Source organism: Tasmannia lanceolata, unplaced genomic scaffold, assembly GCF_043159265.1.
Source record: "Tasmannia lanceolata isolate RefF3 unplaced genomic scaffold, GAP_Taslan_0.1 ptg000020l, whole genome shotgun sequence".
In the NCBI taxonomy this organism is placed as follows: Eukaryota; Viridiplantae; Streptophyta; class Magnoliopsida; order Canellales; family Winteraceae; genus Tasmannia; species Tasmannia lanceolata.
Window position 1 is genome coordinate 2924561 of NW_027518697.1, and position 18286 is coordinate 2942846.

Consider the following 18286-nt stretch of genomic DNA (forward strand, 5'->3'; position numbering starts at 1 on the left):
GGGTGAGTCTTTTATATGTATATGTATGTGTGTGTCTCAGCATGCAATGTCCTAGGATCAAGAAAAAGAGCCACTGACAAATGCCACAGCCACAATTCTGGTAGGGAAAAAGAATGTATCCCAGTATCCCAAATAATATAAGTTTCAGTAGTTCACCAGAATACTGTCAATTTACAAGAGAATGAGGAAGAAGCACACTTGATGTAAAGAACCATGAACGAGGATAAGCCATATCGTACCTGCAACAGAGCACCTCAGGAGGAGTCATGCCCGCTCCGAAAATCATAAATTAAGCCATCTATCAGAAGTCACTCCCATTTGTCTGGATTACAGAACAAGCATTTATCGAATCAGAAATTGCACTGCCTTCAATGAAAGTTCTCTTCAACCCAAATCAAGTCCAAAGTGCTCATCACAACATCTCTTTAATAAAATCAAGGTTAAGCGTGTCACGAATAATAAGGAACAGTCCTAGAAAGATAACAAACATGATCCCGGACGACATGATCCTCTGCTCTACTTCTTGAGGAATCTTTCTCCCACCTCTAGCTGCCTCTATAAGCAACAAAGCCAAGGTCCCTCCATCAAGAGCAGGCAATGGTAGAAGGTTTATCACAGCAAGGTTAAGATTAAGCACAGCGGCAAATTGATAAAGCCCGTCAGTACTAGACCTCGCAACCTCTGCCCCAACCGCAATAATGGCAACTGGGCCAGACACCTTACTAGCCGACTGTGAAAAATTAAGAAATGTCTGTCTCAAGCTGTCTAGGACACTATATGAAAGACCCCAAAATTCCTTCCCAGCATAACTAACAGCCTCTACAAGATTCTTCGCCCTAACCTTAGAAATCTTCAAATTCGGAGATAACTGAACACCAATCCTCCCTGTTTTGTCCGAATTCTCATCGGGCCTAACATAAATTTCTAAATTCTGATTCCCTCTCTCAACCTTAAGACTCACATTCCTACCAGGATTTTCCTTAATGGCATCAACAACCTCAGAAACTATCGAAGGCCCGGTTTTGGCAAACAAAACCCCATTAACACCTAAAATAACATCGCCCGAACGCAACCCACCTCGCTCCGCAGCCGACAATTCCCTCACCTCCGGCACAAGCACGCCGGGAAATGCCTCTTGAACAGGTAATCCTACTGATACTACTTGAACAAAGATGATCACATAAGCGAAAATTACATTGGCGATTACGCCTGCCGAGATGACTAGACCTCGATCCAAAATGGGTCTGTTTTTCAACAAATTCACATCATCTACAGGAATGTCACTATCAGGATCATTATCAGGAAAACCCACAAACCCACCAAGAGGAAAAGCTCTTATTGAGTACTCAACATTGTTAGCATTGAATTTAGCTAAAATTGGACCAAACCCAACAGCAAATTTACTCACATGGATTCCTTGGAGATAGGCAGCAAGAAAATGGCCACTCTCATGAACTATAATGATAGTTGCAAGAACAGCTACTGCTTCAAGAACAGATTGGGCACTCTCCAAGCTTTGGAATTCGATTCCTCGGAATGCCCATAATCGAAAAGAGTCTCTTTTCCTATGTGGGTATGTTCTTCCCCTATTTATTGGATAAAGGGTTTTGAAATGAAGAGAAGAACATGAATGAGAAGAGTAGAGGGGTTTTGAGATTGGGGTTTGGAGTTTAAGAGGGAAATCAGAGGTGGGTGTTTTTGTGTTGATTAATCCGATGAAGGAGAGTCTTGAAGTTGGGGAAGAAGTAGAAAGGTTTATCATTTTTGTTTATGTTCAGATAGATTTGGATTGGGTTTTGGAGAAAAAGAGTGGGAAAGATAATACCGTTGAAGAGGGAAAAAGGAGGTGGTTGTGGTGAAGAGATTTTGGATAATCCGTAGTCTATGGAGGGGAAGTGTTTGCATTGTGATCCGAAAGACAAGGCTCCACTTATCTCCATATTTGTACTAATTGATATCCGCACTCCTAATGATAACCACACTCAAAAACTTTGACCTAGAGCCCGTATGGGCCTGCATTTTTTTTAAAGTACTGGGACGGGAAAAAATTCGAGTGTAATACGGTATTGGACCAAACAATGTTGTAAAAAAATGGAAACAGAAAAGAAAAAGTGTTTTGCTAACTGTGGTTCACACTGAGATTTTATATGGTGTAAGCCTGTATAGCCCAATATTTTTCAAAAAGTGCTGTATTGTTTACACCATAGCATGATCCAAACCGTCCATTTGATGGACCATAACAAAGATGGGTTGTACCCAAAAAAATCATGTCCATACAACATATTTACGTTGTGGCCCATCAAATGGACGGTTTGTATCATCCTGTGATGTAAGCCAGGTTTGTATCATCCTGTAATGTAAGGCGTACAGTAAATACTGGACTTCACGGGCTTACCCCTTATAAAAACCCAAGTAAAAAACTGTCACCTAGTTCATAGTTCGTTTGGTTTAAATTAGGACATGATTAAGAACCATTTATAAATTTTCTTGGAACTGTTTGTGTCAAATGATTTTCTCATGTTTAGGCAAAAATTATTTAAGGTGAAACTTTCTAAGTTCCCTTTTGTTTTTTGTTTTGTTTTTGGATTTTACTTTTCCAAACTGAATGATGAATTTGGTTAGACATAGTGGGGTCCCACTTCATGGGATGATCCAAACCGTTCATTTGTTGGGCCAGAACGTAAATAGGACTTGCACCATAAATTAGTTCCATAGTATGATCCTAACCCTCCGATCTATAGATGTTTCTATAGACAGGCTTTACCTCACTGTACTTTTTGAAAAATAACGAACTTCACAAGCGCAAACCATATAAAATCTCACATATATGTATTACTGCATCCGGTTTTTGTAACAATTTCAGCACCGCTTTGGTATAAACCCAAAAAATTAGCATCCTTTTCGTTAGATTGTTGATGTGGTGTCTGTTGTAAACAACTAAAAGCCCTCCTCTATTATTCAAGACCAAAAACCAAAGACAACATGTATACATCATGAAAGAAAGAAAAAGGATGGTTTCACTGTCCCAATAGCAGATGAGTGATCTGCAAAGAAAACACAAGAATGAATCATAAGCCCAATTGAACATATGAAGACTCAGAAGCTTCTTTCCTTTAAGCACTGAAACTAAGGCCCTGTTTGATTTAGATATTGACAACTGATTGTGAGTCCAATAATCAGTTTTGGACTCGCAATGTAAATTTGAGTCTACTAATCAGTTTTGGACTTGCAATCTGTTCTCCAAAACCAAAACAAACAAAAGGCCTAAGGAGTTACGCAAGGATAATTGTTGGAGTTACCATTATAATGTGAGCAACTGAGACTTGTGATCAATGCCGTTGAAGGTGAAACACAAACAAAAGGCCTAAGGAGTTGTGCAGAGACAATTGTTGGAGTTACCATTATACTGTGAGCAACTGAGACTTGTGATCAATGCCATTGAAGATGAAAGTCCCAGACATTGGAACAAATTGGTTGGTAATGAGCTACAGAAAGTAAGGCAACGAGAAAATTCTCAGGAATAAAAAAAATGGAATCAAGACTACAAGCCCATGCAGGTATGAAAAACAGACCTTGATTGCTTCCTGCGATGCTATTCCTCCTATGAAGGCAGCCACTGTATGGAGCTCTGCACCTCCAAATCGGCACATCTCGCTGATTAGATCCTCAGATAGGGCTGACCCATTGCAACCCAAGTCACTTAATATACCAACGGCTATAGTCTTCAATCGGGATATGTCTTCGTCCATCTCACTGTGGGATTTGACCAAAGTGTGAGGTTAAAAACAGATGCTTCTCTTTTACTAAACAAGAAAAGAGCACCAGGTAATAACAGAGGTATACCCATTAAACAACCCGGGAAATCTATTGTAAATAGTAGCAAACCGATCAACAGCTCGAAGCAGAACGTAAAACCCAGCAGCAACACTGCAAGAGAAAGACATAAATGAATCAAACTGTAATAGATTGCTGGGTAATAAACCAGATGTGTTAAGGAATTTATTATTTTAAAGGGAAAAAAAAACTTAATGCATTTACTGCAGTTTAAAAATAACTATAAAACATTAACTTTTGAAATGCATGAGCATTGTAGTCACAGCATTACAGACAGACCTGATTATTACCTTCTATTAACAGTAAATCAAATTATCTTAAAATGATATTAGTGACAGGGGTGACCAGAAATGCATGCATAAAGATGAATCTGATTGACCTTTTAGCTTATATGGATATTCTATGGAAGAAGCTAAGAAAAAGAAAAAGAAAATATGCATATTAAAGCCAAACGAACTAGAAACCAAAGTTGTCTTTATTAATTGAATTCATTTGCTGAAAGACAAGGCGTAGAAATCAGCACATCCACATAAACCACCTAAGTAGCTAACTCGGCTGCTACAAAATTAGCTCTCATATGAATTGAATAAATTCAAACAGAAAGACTTCAAGACTTGAGCAAAAATGGATGCATTGTCAAAAAAATCTCAAACTTTGGTTTCAATATTATCCTGGTTAAAAGTGAGTCATGCTTTAACTTGAGTGGCAAAACTGTATCTCACAAGATTGCCCGCAAGGCAATCAAAATGCCCAAGCAATTGCAGGTGACGGCAATGTCTAAACCAACCCCACCCCCCAACACACACACACACACACACAGAGAGAGAGAGAGAGAGAGAGAGAGAGAGAGAGAGAGAGAGAGAGAGGTGCAAGTATACTTGTTACACATCTAGCTCTTGTATAAGTTTTTTTTTTTGAAATGGAGCTCTTGGATAAGTATACCAATGGATACTCCAGTTTAGTGTCAAATGATTAACTAAATGTGTTCAATTTGATATCCATACAATTACAAATATAACAATGGGATGAGTTTCAGTGCCACACTGCAAATACTTTCCCGAAGTAAGAAAATTGATGCATTATACGGAGCAAGGAGTCACTGAATTAGCTCCTGGTGTTAATTTTTTGTATACACTCACTCCGAAAGAACGAAACAAAAACATACAATTCGAACATGTCTTCAAATACGAATTACCAATCCCTCAGATGTGAAACCCTGGCAGAAAGAAAGTAAGGTTTCCCTAATGATATATGTTACAATTTCATAGTCACACTGGTAGAGTATTTCTTATTGTCTTTGATTAAGCAACCTTTGACTTATTCCCGACAAAAAGTTTTTAGTTGCATCTTACAGTAGGGTTCTTCAAACTACTTCCCCAGGAAAAATGTTCATGAGAATTCATATCTAGAAGCAGCAAACAGCAAATGATATACAGGATCACCTGTAATCCTCATCTGTCAAATACTTCTGGAACTCAGGCAAAATTGGAGAATTAAACTCATCCTCGATCAAACGGTATCTGCATACCTGCAGACATAACCACTCATGTAATTAAACAATTATTTCAGAAAAAAAAGGGAAGGACTTTTTCAAGATTATTCTTTCATATTAAATGTGCTCCTGTAGTCTAACAATAGGGAAGAGATCATTCATATAAGACAGGTTTTATAAACAGTGCATAAAGCTTAACACATTAAGGGTTAAAAAAGGCTTTTGCTAGCAAGGCTACGATATTATCTTAGTGATAGATTTCTTGAAATTCACTTGCAACACCGACCTTTATTTTACACTTTCCTCATTAGCAGTTACAGTTCTCTCAAATCGGTTTGGTTTGTGATCTTATTGTTATATCTTTTTTATATCTAATAAATCGGTAGGGTCCCCGTTAAACCCCAGGTTACCCATCAGAAAAAAAAAAAAAAAAAAGTTCTCTCAAAGCTATTGTGAAACTACCAGTTACTCCAACAGCTTAAGCTTTTGGAGAAGGTGTTATTTAATCTTTTATACTTTTTTTTGAAAGTTCACAATGAAAGATTTACATGTTCCACCCTATATGATTAGCTAAAACCAGAACAAAGATAGCTTTAATCTTTTATACTTTAAGAGCTATCAACAAACCATAGGAAAAAAAAATAGAGAGAACAGTGCCAATATCATACTAAGGGAGTGATTAGGAATCCACCAAAAGTAGAAAACTTGCTAGAGAGCATAGTTAGCAAAAATCCGTTTTAAAAGGCATTTTTTTGAAAAAAAAAAAAAGAGTGTTTTATTGGTGTGCCGTTTAAAACTTTTACAACGAATAAAACTCCCTTTTTTTTAAGAAACATTTTAAACACGTTTAAAAGCATTTTAAACGTTTTAAACACGTTCTTTCTTCTTTTTTTGCCAACTTTCCAATTTTACCGTCAACATATTTTGCAAATGACAAAATTCTAAACTCATTTTCTTGTGTTTCCATTTTTTTTTACCTACGTTTTTTTGAACCAGTACCGTATTAAACTCGAATTTTTGACGTCCCGTTTTTTTTTTGCCGAATCACGTTTTGCTAACTATGCTAGAGAGAGATGCAAGCAATTAATAGGAATTTGCCAAAAGTAAAAAACTTGCTAGAGGATTAAATACTTACACGGTCAGACCAAATAAATTGTGCAAAAAGAACTAGAGCTTTTAGAAGTGAGTTCATACTCTCTCAATACCCATGTTAATTCTTACATTCGGTTTAGTATCACTTTCTGCATTTAGATTAACATAAACACATCATTATTTATAGGGAAGTGATGTATTCACCCCTTTTTCTTCCATGGGCTACCCCCTTTGGTGTATTTATGACTACTCATTTTACACTAGAAAGTAGTGGCCCGGGGAATAAAATTTAGTCAAGCAAGCTTGCTAGCAAGACGATAATTTATGATCACTGCAAACACCAATCCTTCCTCAGGTAGTTAAAACAAGCTTGCTAATTTTTATGACCAATGGAGACCTGAAGAGCTCACTATTAATGTTGGCAGGACATTTCAGTCACTTTGAGACCAACATTGGCTTTCATCTGATCATATTCTTCTTTCAAACCATGTTTGCTAAATTATGGACTTATTCATGTACTTTGCGTGCATAAAAAAATTCAATGCCTTGGAAAAGGAGCAAAAAAAGATCCCTACACTATTCTCACTGAGCACCATTGGAACTAATTAGAACCCCATATTTATGCCCATCCTGTAGAGACCCAACTAACTCCTCCTGTGTTTTTCACAGCCTGTCCCAAGCCAAGATAAAGGAGGAGGGTTAGTGTCAGGTTGGCAGCTGGCCGTAAACTTTGCCAGTCTTCTATGAAATGTGTAGAGACCCAACTGATAGCCTTGAAAATCTTTGAAATCATTTTTTATTGAAAAGCAAGGATTGAACTGATGCTTAGAAATCTATATAATTGGTTTCAATATGCATTTCAAGATGCTTAGAAATCATTTCCTGATGTTTCATCTTAAAAGTCGATCATTTGCATATGTTTCTATACGTTTAAATGATTCTACAGGATTGCCACCAAAATTGCCAACCGAAATGGAAATGCTTCCGTTTCCATGGCGATCGAAACACAAACCAAAATTTTAAACCTTGTTACAAATATCAATTGTCTCACCTACGAAACACCCTAATCGCCAATGAAAGCATACAGAATTTTGAATGACCGAATCAGGAAAGCAGAGCTATACTGCTTTTTGTTAAATTACATGTTGACATAGAATTTTAAATAAAAAGAAGCACCATTGCTGTATATATTCAACAACATTAACTGTTAGACAAAAGTATAGAAGTTTTTTTCCAGAAGGGTGGCACAGGCACAAGCAACAAGGTTCACTCTCACACATCAGGACCAAGGTTTCAAATTTCGGTTTCATAATGCGTTTCATTCCTAGCAGAAACCGAAATTTCGGATGAAATCTAATGAAATCAAATAAAATAATATTTTATCTCGTACAAAATTTCGAATGAAATTACCGGTAATTTCGGAAGAAATTTCGAGAAAATACTAAATAAAGAATATAATCGAAATTTTTTGGAGATTTTCCTTAAATTACGGGTCGAAATTTTGTAACATTTCGAGTTTACCCAATTTCGGTTTCGGGGTTGACCGAAACCCGAAATTTCGGATTTCGGTTGAAATTAAAAACCTTGATCAGGACACAAGCATATAAAAATGCCAGCATACATAAGCCAGATATTCTTTTACATATTGGCATTGCATATAACTTATTGAGAAGTATGGATCAAACTATTGTTTATTCAGAATTCAAACGGCATGAAAACTCGAGCCCGATCGAATTTAAGAAATTGCCATCTCTATCAAGGGACTCACTGGTCATAGCTGTTAGTCTATCTAATTGCACAGGAAACTACAAATTATAATTCCGAAGGGATTAGAGGACTTACAGTGAGCTTTCTAGCATTTCTACAGAAGATTTTAATGTTTGCCTTTGAAATGGCATACGGATCTCTACCAATTTTCTTTAATATGTTCCTCACCCGGTGTTCGATAGCAAGAAAGTCTGCCTCAGCCTTAGCCTGATAGATCCTTTGCAACGTTATATAGTATCTGGATGACAATTGACATGACAATATAATCCATCACAACCACAAGAAAAGATAGCAGCAACCAAAACCACAAATATCAATGAGTCTCAGTAACAACAAATCCAGATACTAACTCAGTTAAAGATGTCATATCTGGGATTGAACCCTCAAGAGGCGGCTCTCCTTCACCTTCATTCTCAATAAATTCCTACAAAGCACCAAAGAAAACTGGGGTCATTGCATGTTTAAAAATAAGTTGCATAAATAGCATTGAATGCCATCTTTGATCTTAACTGGGAAAAACTGGACATCAAACCAATGGAAAAAGATATGGAGGGTATGAATTATCAATACATTTTCAAAGCTTGAGACAGTGATTACTTTTAGTTAAATAGAAAGAAAAATGCTAGAGATATAGAAAATTCTTATTATTGAGGCCACATGCATTCATAAATGGTCAGACATAAAAGACAAATTAATGAGAATCTGATAATCTTTCAGCACAAGGTTACCAAAATAAGGATATTTGTAACTCTTTTTTCAAAGATACAGTAATCCACTGACTGCCTAGGAAGCCAAATAGTTGTTGAGTTGAGCAATATGAAGAGCGTTACAGAAACCTGCTAAATAGATCAATGATAGATTTTATTGCCTCATTGCTCACCTTTGAAATGTAGAATTGATGGTACCATAATTGTCATGAATTGATCAAAAGTATTGGCCTTCTCATTTAAGTTGTCAGAGTATAGGGTTTGACGTCAACCTTCGATGCAAATGTCGAAAAAAGGAAATCCGGTTGTCAGGAGGTAGGAAGACAGGAAGGTATGGAGGGTGCCTGCTCTGCAAAGAGTTGTTGCCTTTTGTTGGATGGTGTTTTTGGATAAAATTTTAATGGTTGCTCACAGTGTCCTCTTTCCATTAAGGTGGGTGGGGGGTTGGGGTTGATCAAGATAGGTGGAAGACACATTTACTTAAACATTGACAGAGATTTTGCTACTACTTGTACATGTTCTCTTGTCCTGTATGTGGATGGCATAAATCTCAACCAACTTTGCAAGTTTTGACATTTTAGATTAGGACACCCAAACAGTGATAGACTCGCAGTCATGTTTCATTTCAGTAGTCTACGAAGTATATTGCCAAGCAGGATATCTATGAACTATAAGTTGGCAGAACACTTGACCTTTTCCTCTTCTAGCAATACTAAAACTGTCGCCTCTTAAGGTTTAACACATTTTGATTTATAGGGTCCAACGCTATTCCTATAAAGGGTGTTTTGTTTTAATACTTATGCAAATGATTTCACAAATTTGCATGGGTTTATTTCCTTAAGGCGATCTTAATAAAGTGTTATATGCAGAAATAGATGAAACTTGAAATTCAATGGGAAAAAAATAATAAAGATCATGACTTTTTTTTGGGAAGTGATATATCCGCCCCTTTTGATCACCACGAACACCCCCTATCAGTGTTTGTGGCAATCAGGGGCATTGAATTCTTTTGACATAAGTAGAACAGCCCCTCTTTAGTCATTGATACACTGACAGGGGGTGTTCCTGGTGATCAAAAGGGGCTGATATGTCATTTCCCTTTTTTTTTTTTTAAGAATATCATATGACTGTGTTTGGAAAGTATTTGTTCATTAATTATAATGTTTCAGAGCATCAATGAATTATCAATAAGAAATCATGCCTTGAGGACCTATTCCGATTGAAGGAATTTCTTGGAAAAGTTTGTTTCTCTCTCGGAGGAGAGGAGGCAAATTTTGCATTCTATATAGGGGGAACCTATTAGAGAAGCGGAAGTGACAAATCGCTTCAACCGAGTTCCCCAACAGCATCAGATCCCTCCCGAAGGCTCGATCGGCTCAACAATGAACAGTTCCCGGAAAGAACAAACATTCTCGTTTTTTTTTCAATTCCTTCTCTTGGTTTCCTACTGATCAATAACACCAGGCCGAGGCGGCCCCAAGCTTCTATCACGTGGTTGGGATGCATCGAGGTCTCAATCTGGAGCTACTGCAAATGCGGCTGGGTTACCTGTGTATAGAAGCTATGAATCATCTACTGTGTATGGATCACTGGCTAAGCCAGCACATGTGACTGGGTGATGCAGCCCCTATCCATGTGTGTGTGTTTGTCACTCTCCTGATCCTTAGTCCAAGAAGCCTAGGAGAGGCTTGCATCACTGGGTCACCCGGGTATAGAAGCTATGAATCATCTACTGTGTATGGATCACTGGCTAAGGCTGGCTTAGACAGGCTTAGTAGATGGATAGCTCACGCAAACACTATTGAAAGTTAAGTTCAGTAGCTCGAGGAGTGTCTTCAAATCATTTTTAGCCAAGAGCTTGACCAAGTGAGCTAAAAGAAACTTTTTATTTTTCAACTGTCTGAGCACAAATGATAAATGTTATTTGAATGGTAACGGTTCAAGCTTTATCTACAGGGACCTTCAATGTATAATGATATCCCTCTAAATAAGACACTCATATCAATTCCATCTAAATCATGGAGACGAAAAAATTCACAATGAAAAGTTTTTCCACGAGAAATGTTTTTGTTGCAATCCAAACAGGGCCCAAGTGAAAAATTCGAGAATCAGAAAGTCTTGAAGAAGCAAAGTGGATAAAAAGAAGTAACAAAGCCATGGATGAAAAGACAGGAACATGGGAACTTAAATACATGTTCAAAACCATGGAGCTAAAGAATACAAAAAGGTTCATAATTGACATAAACTGAAGCTTAAATATTAATACCTAGCAAAGGAGCTTTATTATATGCTCACAAATCAATTGAATCGGATATCACTAGTACTAGAAACACAAAAATGGATGTTCTAAGAATGACTAAAACAGCAAGTGGATACCTTCAAAGCAGCCACTAGCACCCAAAAATCTGGTGAGGCAGAATCAACTTCTGCAAGGCTGTCTTCAACTATCTGACGAAGATCTAAACCTGGGAATCCACAATAATGTCCTCAGTCAATGATTTTTTTCTAATAGTAGCTACATAATCAACACAACTACTCTTTTACCAAGAGTTTTACAAATAATAATTGTACCAAGTATGAGCATAAGGCCATCAAACATCAGTACTGACTGAGATACAATCAGTCAAGATGAATTAGAGGTAGAGCCCATTGGATGAAGTATAGATAACAATCAAATGTATTGATGTTCAAAAGAATTTTGTCAAAATAAATTCTCTTTTCCAATTCAAGACTAATCAAGCTAATAAATAGTGGACCCATAACAATTATTCGCCATGACAAAGAACATTCAGGCATTATACCATTAAAAAAAAAACATGCAAGCACTATATATAAATATCAGTAACAGGGGGGAAGGGTTGGTATCTCATACCATAAAGAGGGGAAAAAAGAACTGACGATCTCAAACTAAATTTCCAGAATTAGCCCCCAATCCTAAATTATTCAGCTAGTCACCACTATCCTCCATATATTGTCTTTATTAAATTAGGTAAACTATCTACTATTACTTGCAGCTTTTTTCCCAGTAAGTATCCATATATGTCCTACAGGAACTGGATTGAGTCAACTATGACTATCTAAGTATCACGTGTAAGCGCCTAGTGAACTAAAGATCCAGCCCTATCATGTTGCTCCCAAAAAAATCTATTAAGTTGCCACCAAAGATTTGCCCCTCCTCCCACATTTCAAACCCATATAAGTATTCATTGAAGCATAAGATGATGATCAAAGGAAGACATAAAAGGAAAAGCACATTTTAGTTATTTCATTTACCTGTAAATTTGAATTAGGTATTCTTTTGGCATGGACCTTTTGGTCCATCATATTTGTAAGTTTTTTGTCGTTAATATTAAGTTCCAACAAAATTTCTTCCTAAGGAAAGAGTATACATTCTTTTAGACAGCAATGGACTTACTAATTCCTCGAGGGGTAGAGACTTTGAAAGAGGCTTCAATTGCTTCTTTATAGTTATCTTCATCAAAAGCAAGCAGCTTGGATTTCAAAAGATCCTACAAAGGAAAAAAAAAATGCTCGTGAAATCACTGGCAGATCACGAAGAGAAGAAAGGGGTCGATTGATCATAGAAATTGGCTGTAGACCTTGAACTCCTTTTTTTCTTCCCTAGTCGATGGCATGCAACCACCATGTTTATTAGCCCACTCCTCCGCTATCTTAACAAGAATGACAACATATGGTGTGTGCTTATGAACAACAGGATCTGTCGTGTTTAAGTCAATAGTTTCTGCAAATCTAGAAGCATTTAACATACAATCAGTAATGTCAAGCTAAGGCCCGGTCCGTTTGTGATTGTGGCAGCCGATTGAGATTATTGGACTCAAAATTATAATTTTGAGTCCAATAATCTCAATCGGCTGCCACAATCACAAACGGACAGGGCGTAAAATGTATAAATAACTGGCCCAGAGAAAACGATAAATGTTGTGAAAGAGAGAGAAAAGGCGACTGTTATCATACCGCTTGAGCTCAGGCCAGGGATTGTGAAGTCGGAGATCATCCAGAAAATGGTCAGGCTTTGACTCAATCACATCATGTTCCTGCTTATTGCAAAAAGTGGCTAGATGCTTTGTGCATGTAATAACTTTTGCAAACCAAAATTGTGAGTGATGCAACTATAAACTTACATCACATTACCTTCAAACTAATTCGCACAAACCCAGCGAGACCATATGAGCGTGCAATTATCAACATTATATTTGTCTGCCTACAGATCCTATCCAGCTTTAACATTGAACTCTCCAACAGCTGCAAATGACACATGAGAAGCTCCATTGACGATAAAAGTAGATGTTTAAAATTTCAAATTTAAAAACTATCACCCATAGGGATATATAAAAACAGAAAAATGGAAGTCGAAACATTTGATCAATTGAGTTATCTGATTAAATAGGATCGGATATAGAAAGTCTAGTATAAATATATAAAATAGATAATATGGAGGCTAACATATACGACCAGTGTCATAAAATTGAGTTGAAAGAAGCAACCATATGAAAGAGCCCACATTGATGGAAGGAGGAAAGTCATCAGATTCAGTTCAAGCTTGGAGTGAGTTAGACAATAGACCCTATGATGACCATGGAATTGATCACACTAAGCATTGGAGGCGTACTTAGAGATGATCTTGGAAGAGTCATATGGGTTTATTCGGGTCCTATTGGGATCTCGGATGCAAATGAAGCTGAGGTGCGAGCCATTCACTCCGGTATAAAGTTATTATCAAAGGATGACCTCGCTAAAGTTAAAATCGAAGGGGACTCAAAGAATATGATTAGATGGATTTGTGGATCTCACTCAATTCCATGGAGATTTGCTGCATGGTTTGATGAAATTCAAGACATCATCGGTGACTATCATGTTCAAGCCTATCATGTAAAAAGATCCGCTAATGGTGTTGCTGACAAACTAGCCAAGGAGGGGGTTTCTAGGGATAGTGTACAGGGATTTGATTTCCTCCCTCCCTGATTTCATGTTTTTCTGAGCTGTATTTCCCTCTCGTACATTCTTTCGGGCCCTTGCCCTTTTTAATATATTATACTTATCATTCAAAAAAAAAAAGAGCATTTAGAACCTGTTTGGATTGTAGGAATTTTCTGGATAACTTTGGAAAGGAAACAATATTTCTAAACTTTCGAACTTTTTTAACACTGAAAAAGATAAGTCGAACCAACTCTATTAGATATTATTTAGAAATTCCTTCAATATATGATTATATCCATCTAAATTAACCGTAATCATATCATTTTCCTCTAAATCATGGAAAGAAAAATTTTCCCAAGAAAGAAAATTTCATCAGAATTGTTTTCTTGCCATTCCTATATTTAAAAAAAAAATAGTAATAAAAACTTTCCAGTTTAGCATGTCAGGAATTTTCTTGAATCACATCAATTTGATACGGAATAATTTTAAAATCCCATGTAATTACACCTTGCAGAAATGAGAAAACTGGTTTTGTTAGTACAATGATACATTAATTTGAGGCATCTCCAACTTATGATAATTGGATAACAATCACTTGCATGTGCGGATTGAGGTTGCACATAACATAATCATGATGATTGAAAACTTATTGAGAACTATGTTAACTATATAAACTCGTTGAGACAAAATTTACAGCATGAGCAATCTCATGATAAATGTAGGACAGATGCATGTTGTATTGGAGCATATTGTTGCTACAATAACATGTGGCATGTACATTGCTTATGCACTCTAGAAGCATACAATATTGTTCTATGTGATTGTGCACCATTTCATCTCAATTAAAGTGAGACACTTAGGTAGCCGACATAATTAGATCCAGCTGATTTTGAAACTAAGCAATTTAGGTATTTTTCAAAAATATGGGGCTCATTTAGGTCATGAAGAGCCATCAATTATTTTTTACCAAGAAGCAAGTCGAAATAGCAAAAAATGAAAACCATATAGGTCTCTCGCCAGATAATACTAGAGCAAGGATTTGCATGCATAAAAAATGAAGCACTATGAAACTTGTTCGCTCGGATAAGTTTAAAATATATTGAGTGATGTTTTGCAAATAAATTTTAATAATAATTAAACAGAAGATAATGCAGCCCTCAATGTCAACTATTAGTACAGTCCCACACCTGAGTTGCTATTACTAAAGTAAACTGAGAGAAAAAAGAAGGATTTGTCTCAATCAATGCATCCGGAGATTCCTCTACAAACTTGGCTTTAACTGCATCATTTAGCTCTTGAAGAAAGGCACATACACATTTGGCCTTTGATTGTCCAATGCTTTGTGCATCCACTGCACATATCACAAACATCATTAGTACAGAAACAAAATTGGTAACAATAACAAAACATGAGAGCAAAGGGGGAATAACATGCCCATAAAATTGTTTCCAAGATCGCCTTCTTCAACTTTAGATCCCTCAACGACTGTGATACTTCCAATGCCGCCAAGAACTAGATTTTTTAATGTTTCTGACCCAGTTGGACCACAATTTAGTAAGCAGATACTAGCTTTCTCAAGTGCTGTCTGTCCTTGTTCTCCCCATATCCTGCAATCGCAGTTAAAGAATAGCCTTCTATGAGGTTTAGAAAATATTTATCGGATAAACTAATCTAAATCTTCAGCAACAAAGTTATCGATGTGTGTGATGATTAGATATTTCAGACATGTTACCGCTAGTGAGCATATCACACGTGGGAGTAACATATTGCTAACCAAATGTATGACCTTGACAGAACGAACATTCTTCAAATAAACTTAAAAAGAAAAAAGTCTGCGGTTACCACAAAAATCAGGTACCGTTCAAAAAGGATAACTGGATAAACAAGGCCACAAACTATAACATGGAATTATCAATAAAGTTAAAACCAGAACATAGTGAAAGAAGAAGTCGATATAACCTAAGGAGCAGCCAAAATGGAAAGCGAGTGACGATTAAGGCTAGGAGCCTCGGACATTGTCTGCCTAAACGTGAGAATGGGTAGAGTCAACGGCACAATCAGATCAACATCAGGCAGTTTAACCTATTTCTGACAAATATCCAAGCTTTTGTGGCTATTTGATGGATGGACTCGTACAAAAATAACTTGAGCAACTTTACAGATGAACATTTTCAGAAAGGGATGAACAATTTCAAAGTAAAGGGTCACTATTCACTCACAGGAATCTCTGGTAAACGAAATTCCACCATCTCCGCAAATTTATAATCCATATTCTCCTGGTAAAAAAACAAAAACCTGGATTGTACATTTTCAGGATTGTAAAATCTAAGTTTTAGCTTATAAAATTCAGGTTTTAACTTAACAAAATCCCGTATTTTATAATCAAGATTTTATAAGCTAAAACATGAACTTTACAAACTAAAACCTGGATTGTACATTTTCAGGATTGTAAAATCTAGGTTTTACCTAACAAAATTCATGTTTTAACTTATAAAATTCAGGTTTGAGCTATAAAATCCAGGATTTTACAATCCTCGATTATAAAATTCATGTATCCAAACAGATAATTAGTATTTACAACAAAAAATCATAGTTCGAAGCACGAAATCAGCAGTCACACACACTATTATCAAATTTTACGGAAAAAAACAGAACAAAGTTATCATCATCGCTCCCTTGGAAACACAAGAATAGTATAAAAGTATGAAATTTAGAGGGATAAAGAAGTACATTTTAGGGCAAGTGAGATATTAATAACGAAAGAAAATGAGAGTTTAGTGATTTGATGGAAATATTGAGGGGTAAATACCTAAGTTGGCGATCGTATTTGTTCTTAGGTTCTGCCATGAATGTACTGAGAAAGAACAGCTCGAGGTAATGGTGAGAAGGGGTTTGCCTGTTATAAACGCAGAGAAAGGAGACACTGGTTAATTAAAAGAAACAAGCGAGGGTATTTTGGTCTTTTAAAATCGGATTTTTTTTTCCATTCTCCAGTCCTTTAGAGGGAAAACCTTTTCCCGCTGTTTTGATTGCACAAGAAAAGGTTTTCTGCGCCATTACCCACTTTCCCAGTTACCACGCTGAAAAGTGAAATTCAAGGTTATTGATAGTGACACTAAGATGTTTGATGATTACACGAACTCAATTTGCCTTTTATTGTCTAAACAGTTGTTAAAAGTCATTACAGTTTCCAAAAAGCGCTATCAGAACTAAATTAAGAAAGAGAAGACAAACTTATTTTGTGCAGTTATTAAAACATCGTTGTGTGAATATCAGTAATCAAAAGATTCATCTCACGAAACCTAGTTGCGGATTTTCGCAACGGACTAATAAATGAATAATCATTACTAAGTATTTGTAAAGCTTTAATTTGTGAGTTCATAAGGCTCCGTTTGGATTGTAGGAATTTTTTTAGAAAGGTTTGAAAAGGAGAAAATTTTCTTAAATTTCTTAGGCTTTTTACACACAAAAATAAAGACAATGTGTATGATCAAATCTAATATTACAAAAGCAACATGGAAACAAAGACAGATAGATCCAATGCTGGCCATTGCCACATGGTTAATTTAGTCTCCAAAACTCTATATTGAATTACTTAAGGTGAACGCGAGTAAAAGCAGCTCCAAATGGTAATTCGGAATTTTAGAACGAATAAGCTTCGGCCTGGTTCTTTCGTCTATATTGAATTACTTCAGCCTTTGCGATTTTTACCTTGCTGACGGAAAGAAGGGCGAGAGATCAGGAAACGACGGCTGGTCTCCTTATTCTCTAGTCTTCCAATTACGATCTTGAGGAAATCCAAGATTCTAAAATCCGTCTATCCAAACGGCCCCTGGAAGTTTTGGGAAACACAGTTTTCCTAAACTATTTGTTTCCGAAAGTATTTGCTGAAGGTTATCGTTTTCTTAGTTTTGCTATTTAGCACTTTCTTATTTTTGCAAACTTTAGTTACTTCGTATACTAATGTCTTCTAATCTCGTAGCTAAGTTTAGTTTTTAGGTCTATTTAAAATATGAAAGTAAAAGATGGGTGGAGGAGTTTTTTTAGAGATTGAATAAAAATTCTACATCCACGTTTTTTTAATACATGAGATTTTTTGTGTTATACGTTTCTTGTCTTTTGTATAAGTTTTTGTTTCCCGGGCTGCGCCACTCTTTGTTTTAAAAGCTCAAGCTTCTACAATAGTGTGTATGCTCTCTTTAATTCCGTGCTTGAGTCCCTTGTTGGACAATAGCCAACCCATCCCTATTAGAAAGGGAAAAATGATATCAACACTGCAATGTTTTTATAAGATGCGAGACACATCTTGTGTAGCATTTAAAGGGCTATTAGAAGAATATTAAAGTTCCTACAAGCCCTCTAAATGCTAAAAGACAAGATGCTTTCGCGCATCTTATGAAAACAGTGGAGTGCTGAAATCATTTCCTGCATATGGTTAACTTTGCAAATAGAGAAT

General features: G+C 36.4%; 2 protein-coding genes across 4 annotated transcripts; both read right to left on the bottom strand.

Annotated features, from left to right (window-relative positions):
• Positions 1-101: 101 nt before the first annotated feature.
• LOC143853678 (putative membrane metalloprotease ARASP2, chloroplastic) lies at positions 102-1847 on the bottom strand. Its single transcript, XM_077363396.1, has one exon. The coding sequence runs from the start codon at positions 1760-1762 to the stop codon at positions 413-415; it is 1350 nt and encodes a 449-aa protein (XP_077219511.1). The 5' UTR covers positions 1763-1847; the 3' UTR covers positions 102-412.
• A 1032-nt stretch (positions 1848-2879) lies between these two features.
• LOC143854440 (NEDD8-activating enzyme E1 regulatory subunit AXR1-like) lies at positions 2880-16746 on the bottom strand. 3 transcript variants are annotated; one of them, XR_013237519.1, is made up of 16 exons: positions 16640-16698; positions 16050-16106; positions 15265-15437; positions 15018-15181; positions 13045-13155; positions 12868-12947; positions 12492-12642; positions 12308-12401; positions 11269-11357; positions 8536-8609; positions 8261-8423; positions 5277-5362; positions 3844-3927; positions 3573-3753; positions 3300-3485; positions 2880-3044 (listed from the first exon to the last, which is right to left on the bottom strand). XR_013237519.1 is itself a non-coding variant. In XM_077364422.1 (16 exons), exons 1-15 carry the CDS (start codon positions 16675-16677, stop codon positions 3402-3404), a joined length of 1629 nt encoding a protein of 542 aa, XP_077220537.1. In that variant the 5' UTR covers positions 16678-16700; the 3' UTR covers positions 2880-3044; positions 3400-3401. The 3 variants fall into 3 exon arrangements, 1 of the variants encoding a protein (XP_077220537.1); XM_077364422.1 differs by having other exon boundaries at positions 3400-3485; positions 16640-16700; XR_013237520.1 differs by lacking the exon at positions 16050-16106 and having other exon boundaries at positions 16640-16746.
• Between the last annotated feature and the right edge of the window lie 1540 nt (positions 16747-18286).

Coding starts and splice junctions, on each gene's coding strand:
- LOC143853678 (XM_077363396.1), bottom strand. CDS start 1,762: ATGATAAACCTTTCTACTTCTTCCCCAACTTCAAGACTCTCCTTCATC.
- LOC143854440 (XM_077364422.1), bottom strand. CDS start 16,677: ATGGCAGAACCTAAGAACAAATACGATCGCCAACTTAG. Junction 12,948..13,044: donor TTGTGCGAATTAGTTTGAAG/GTAATGTGATGT, acceptor TGCAATAAGCAG/GAACATGATGTGATTGAGTC. Junction 8,610..11,268: donor TGCTAGTGGCTGCTTTGAAG/GTATCCACTTGC, acceptor GGTGCTTTGTAG/GAATTTATTGAGAATGAAGG.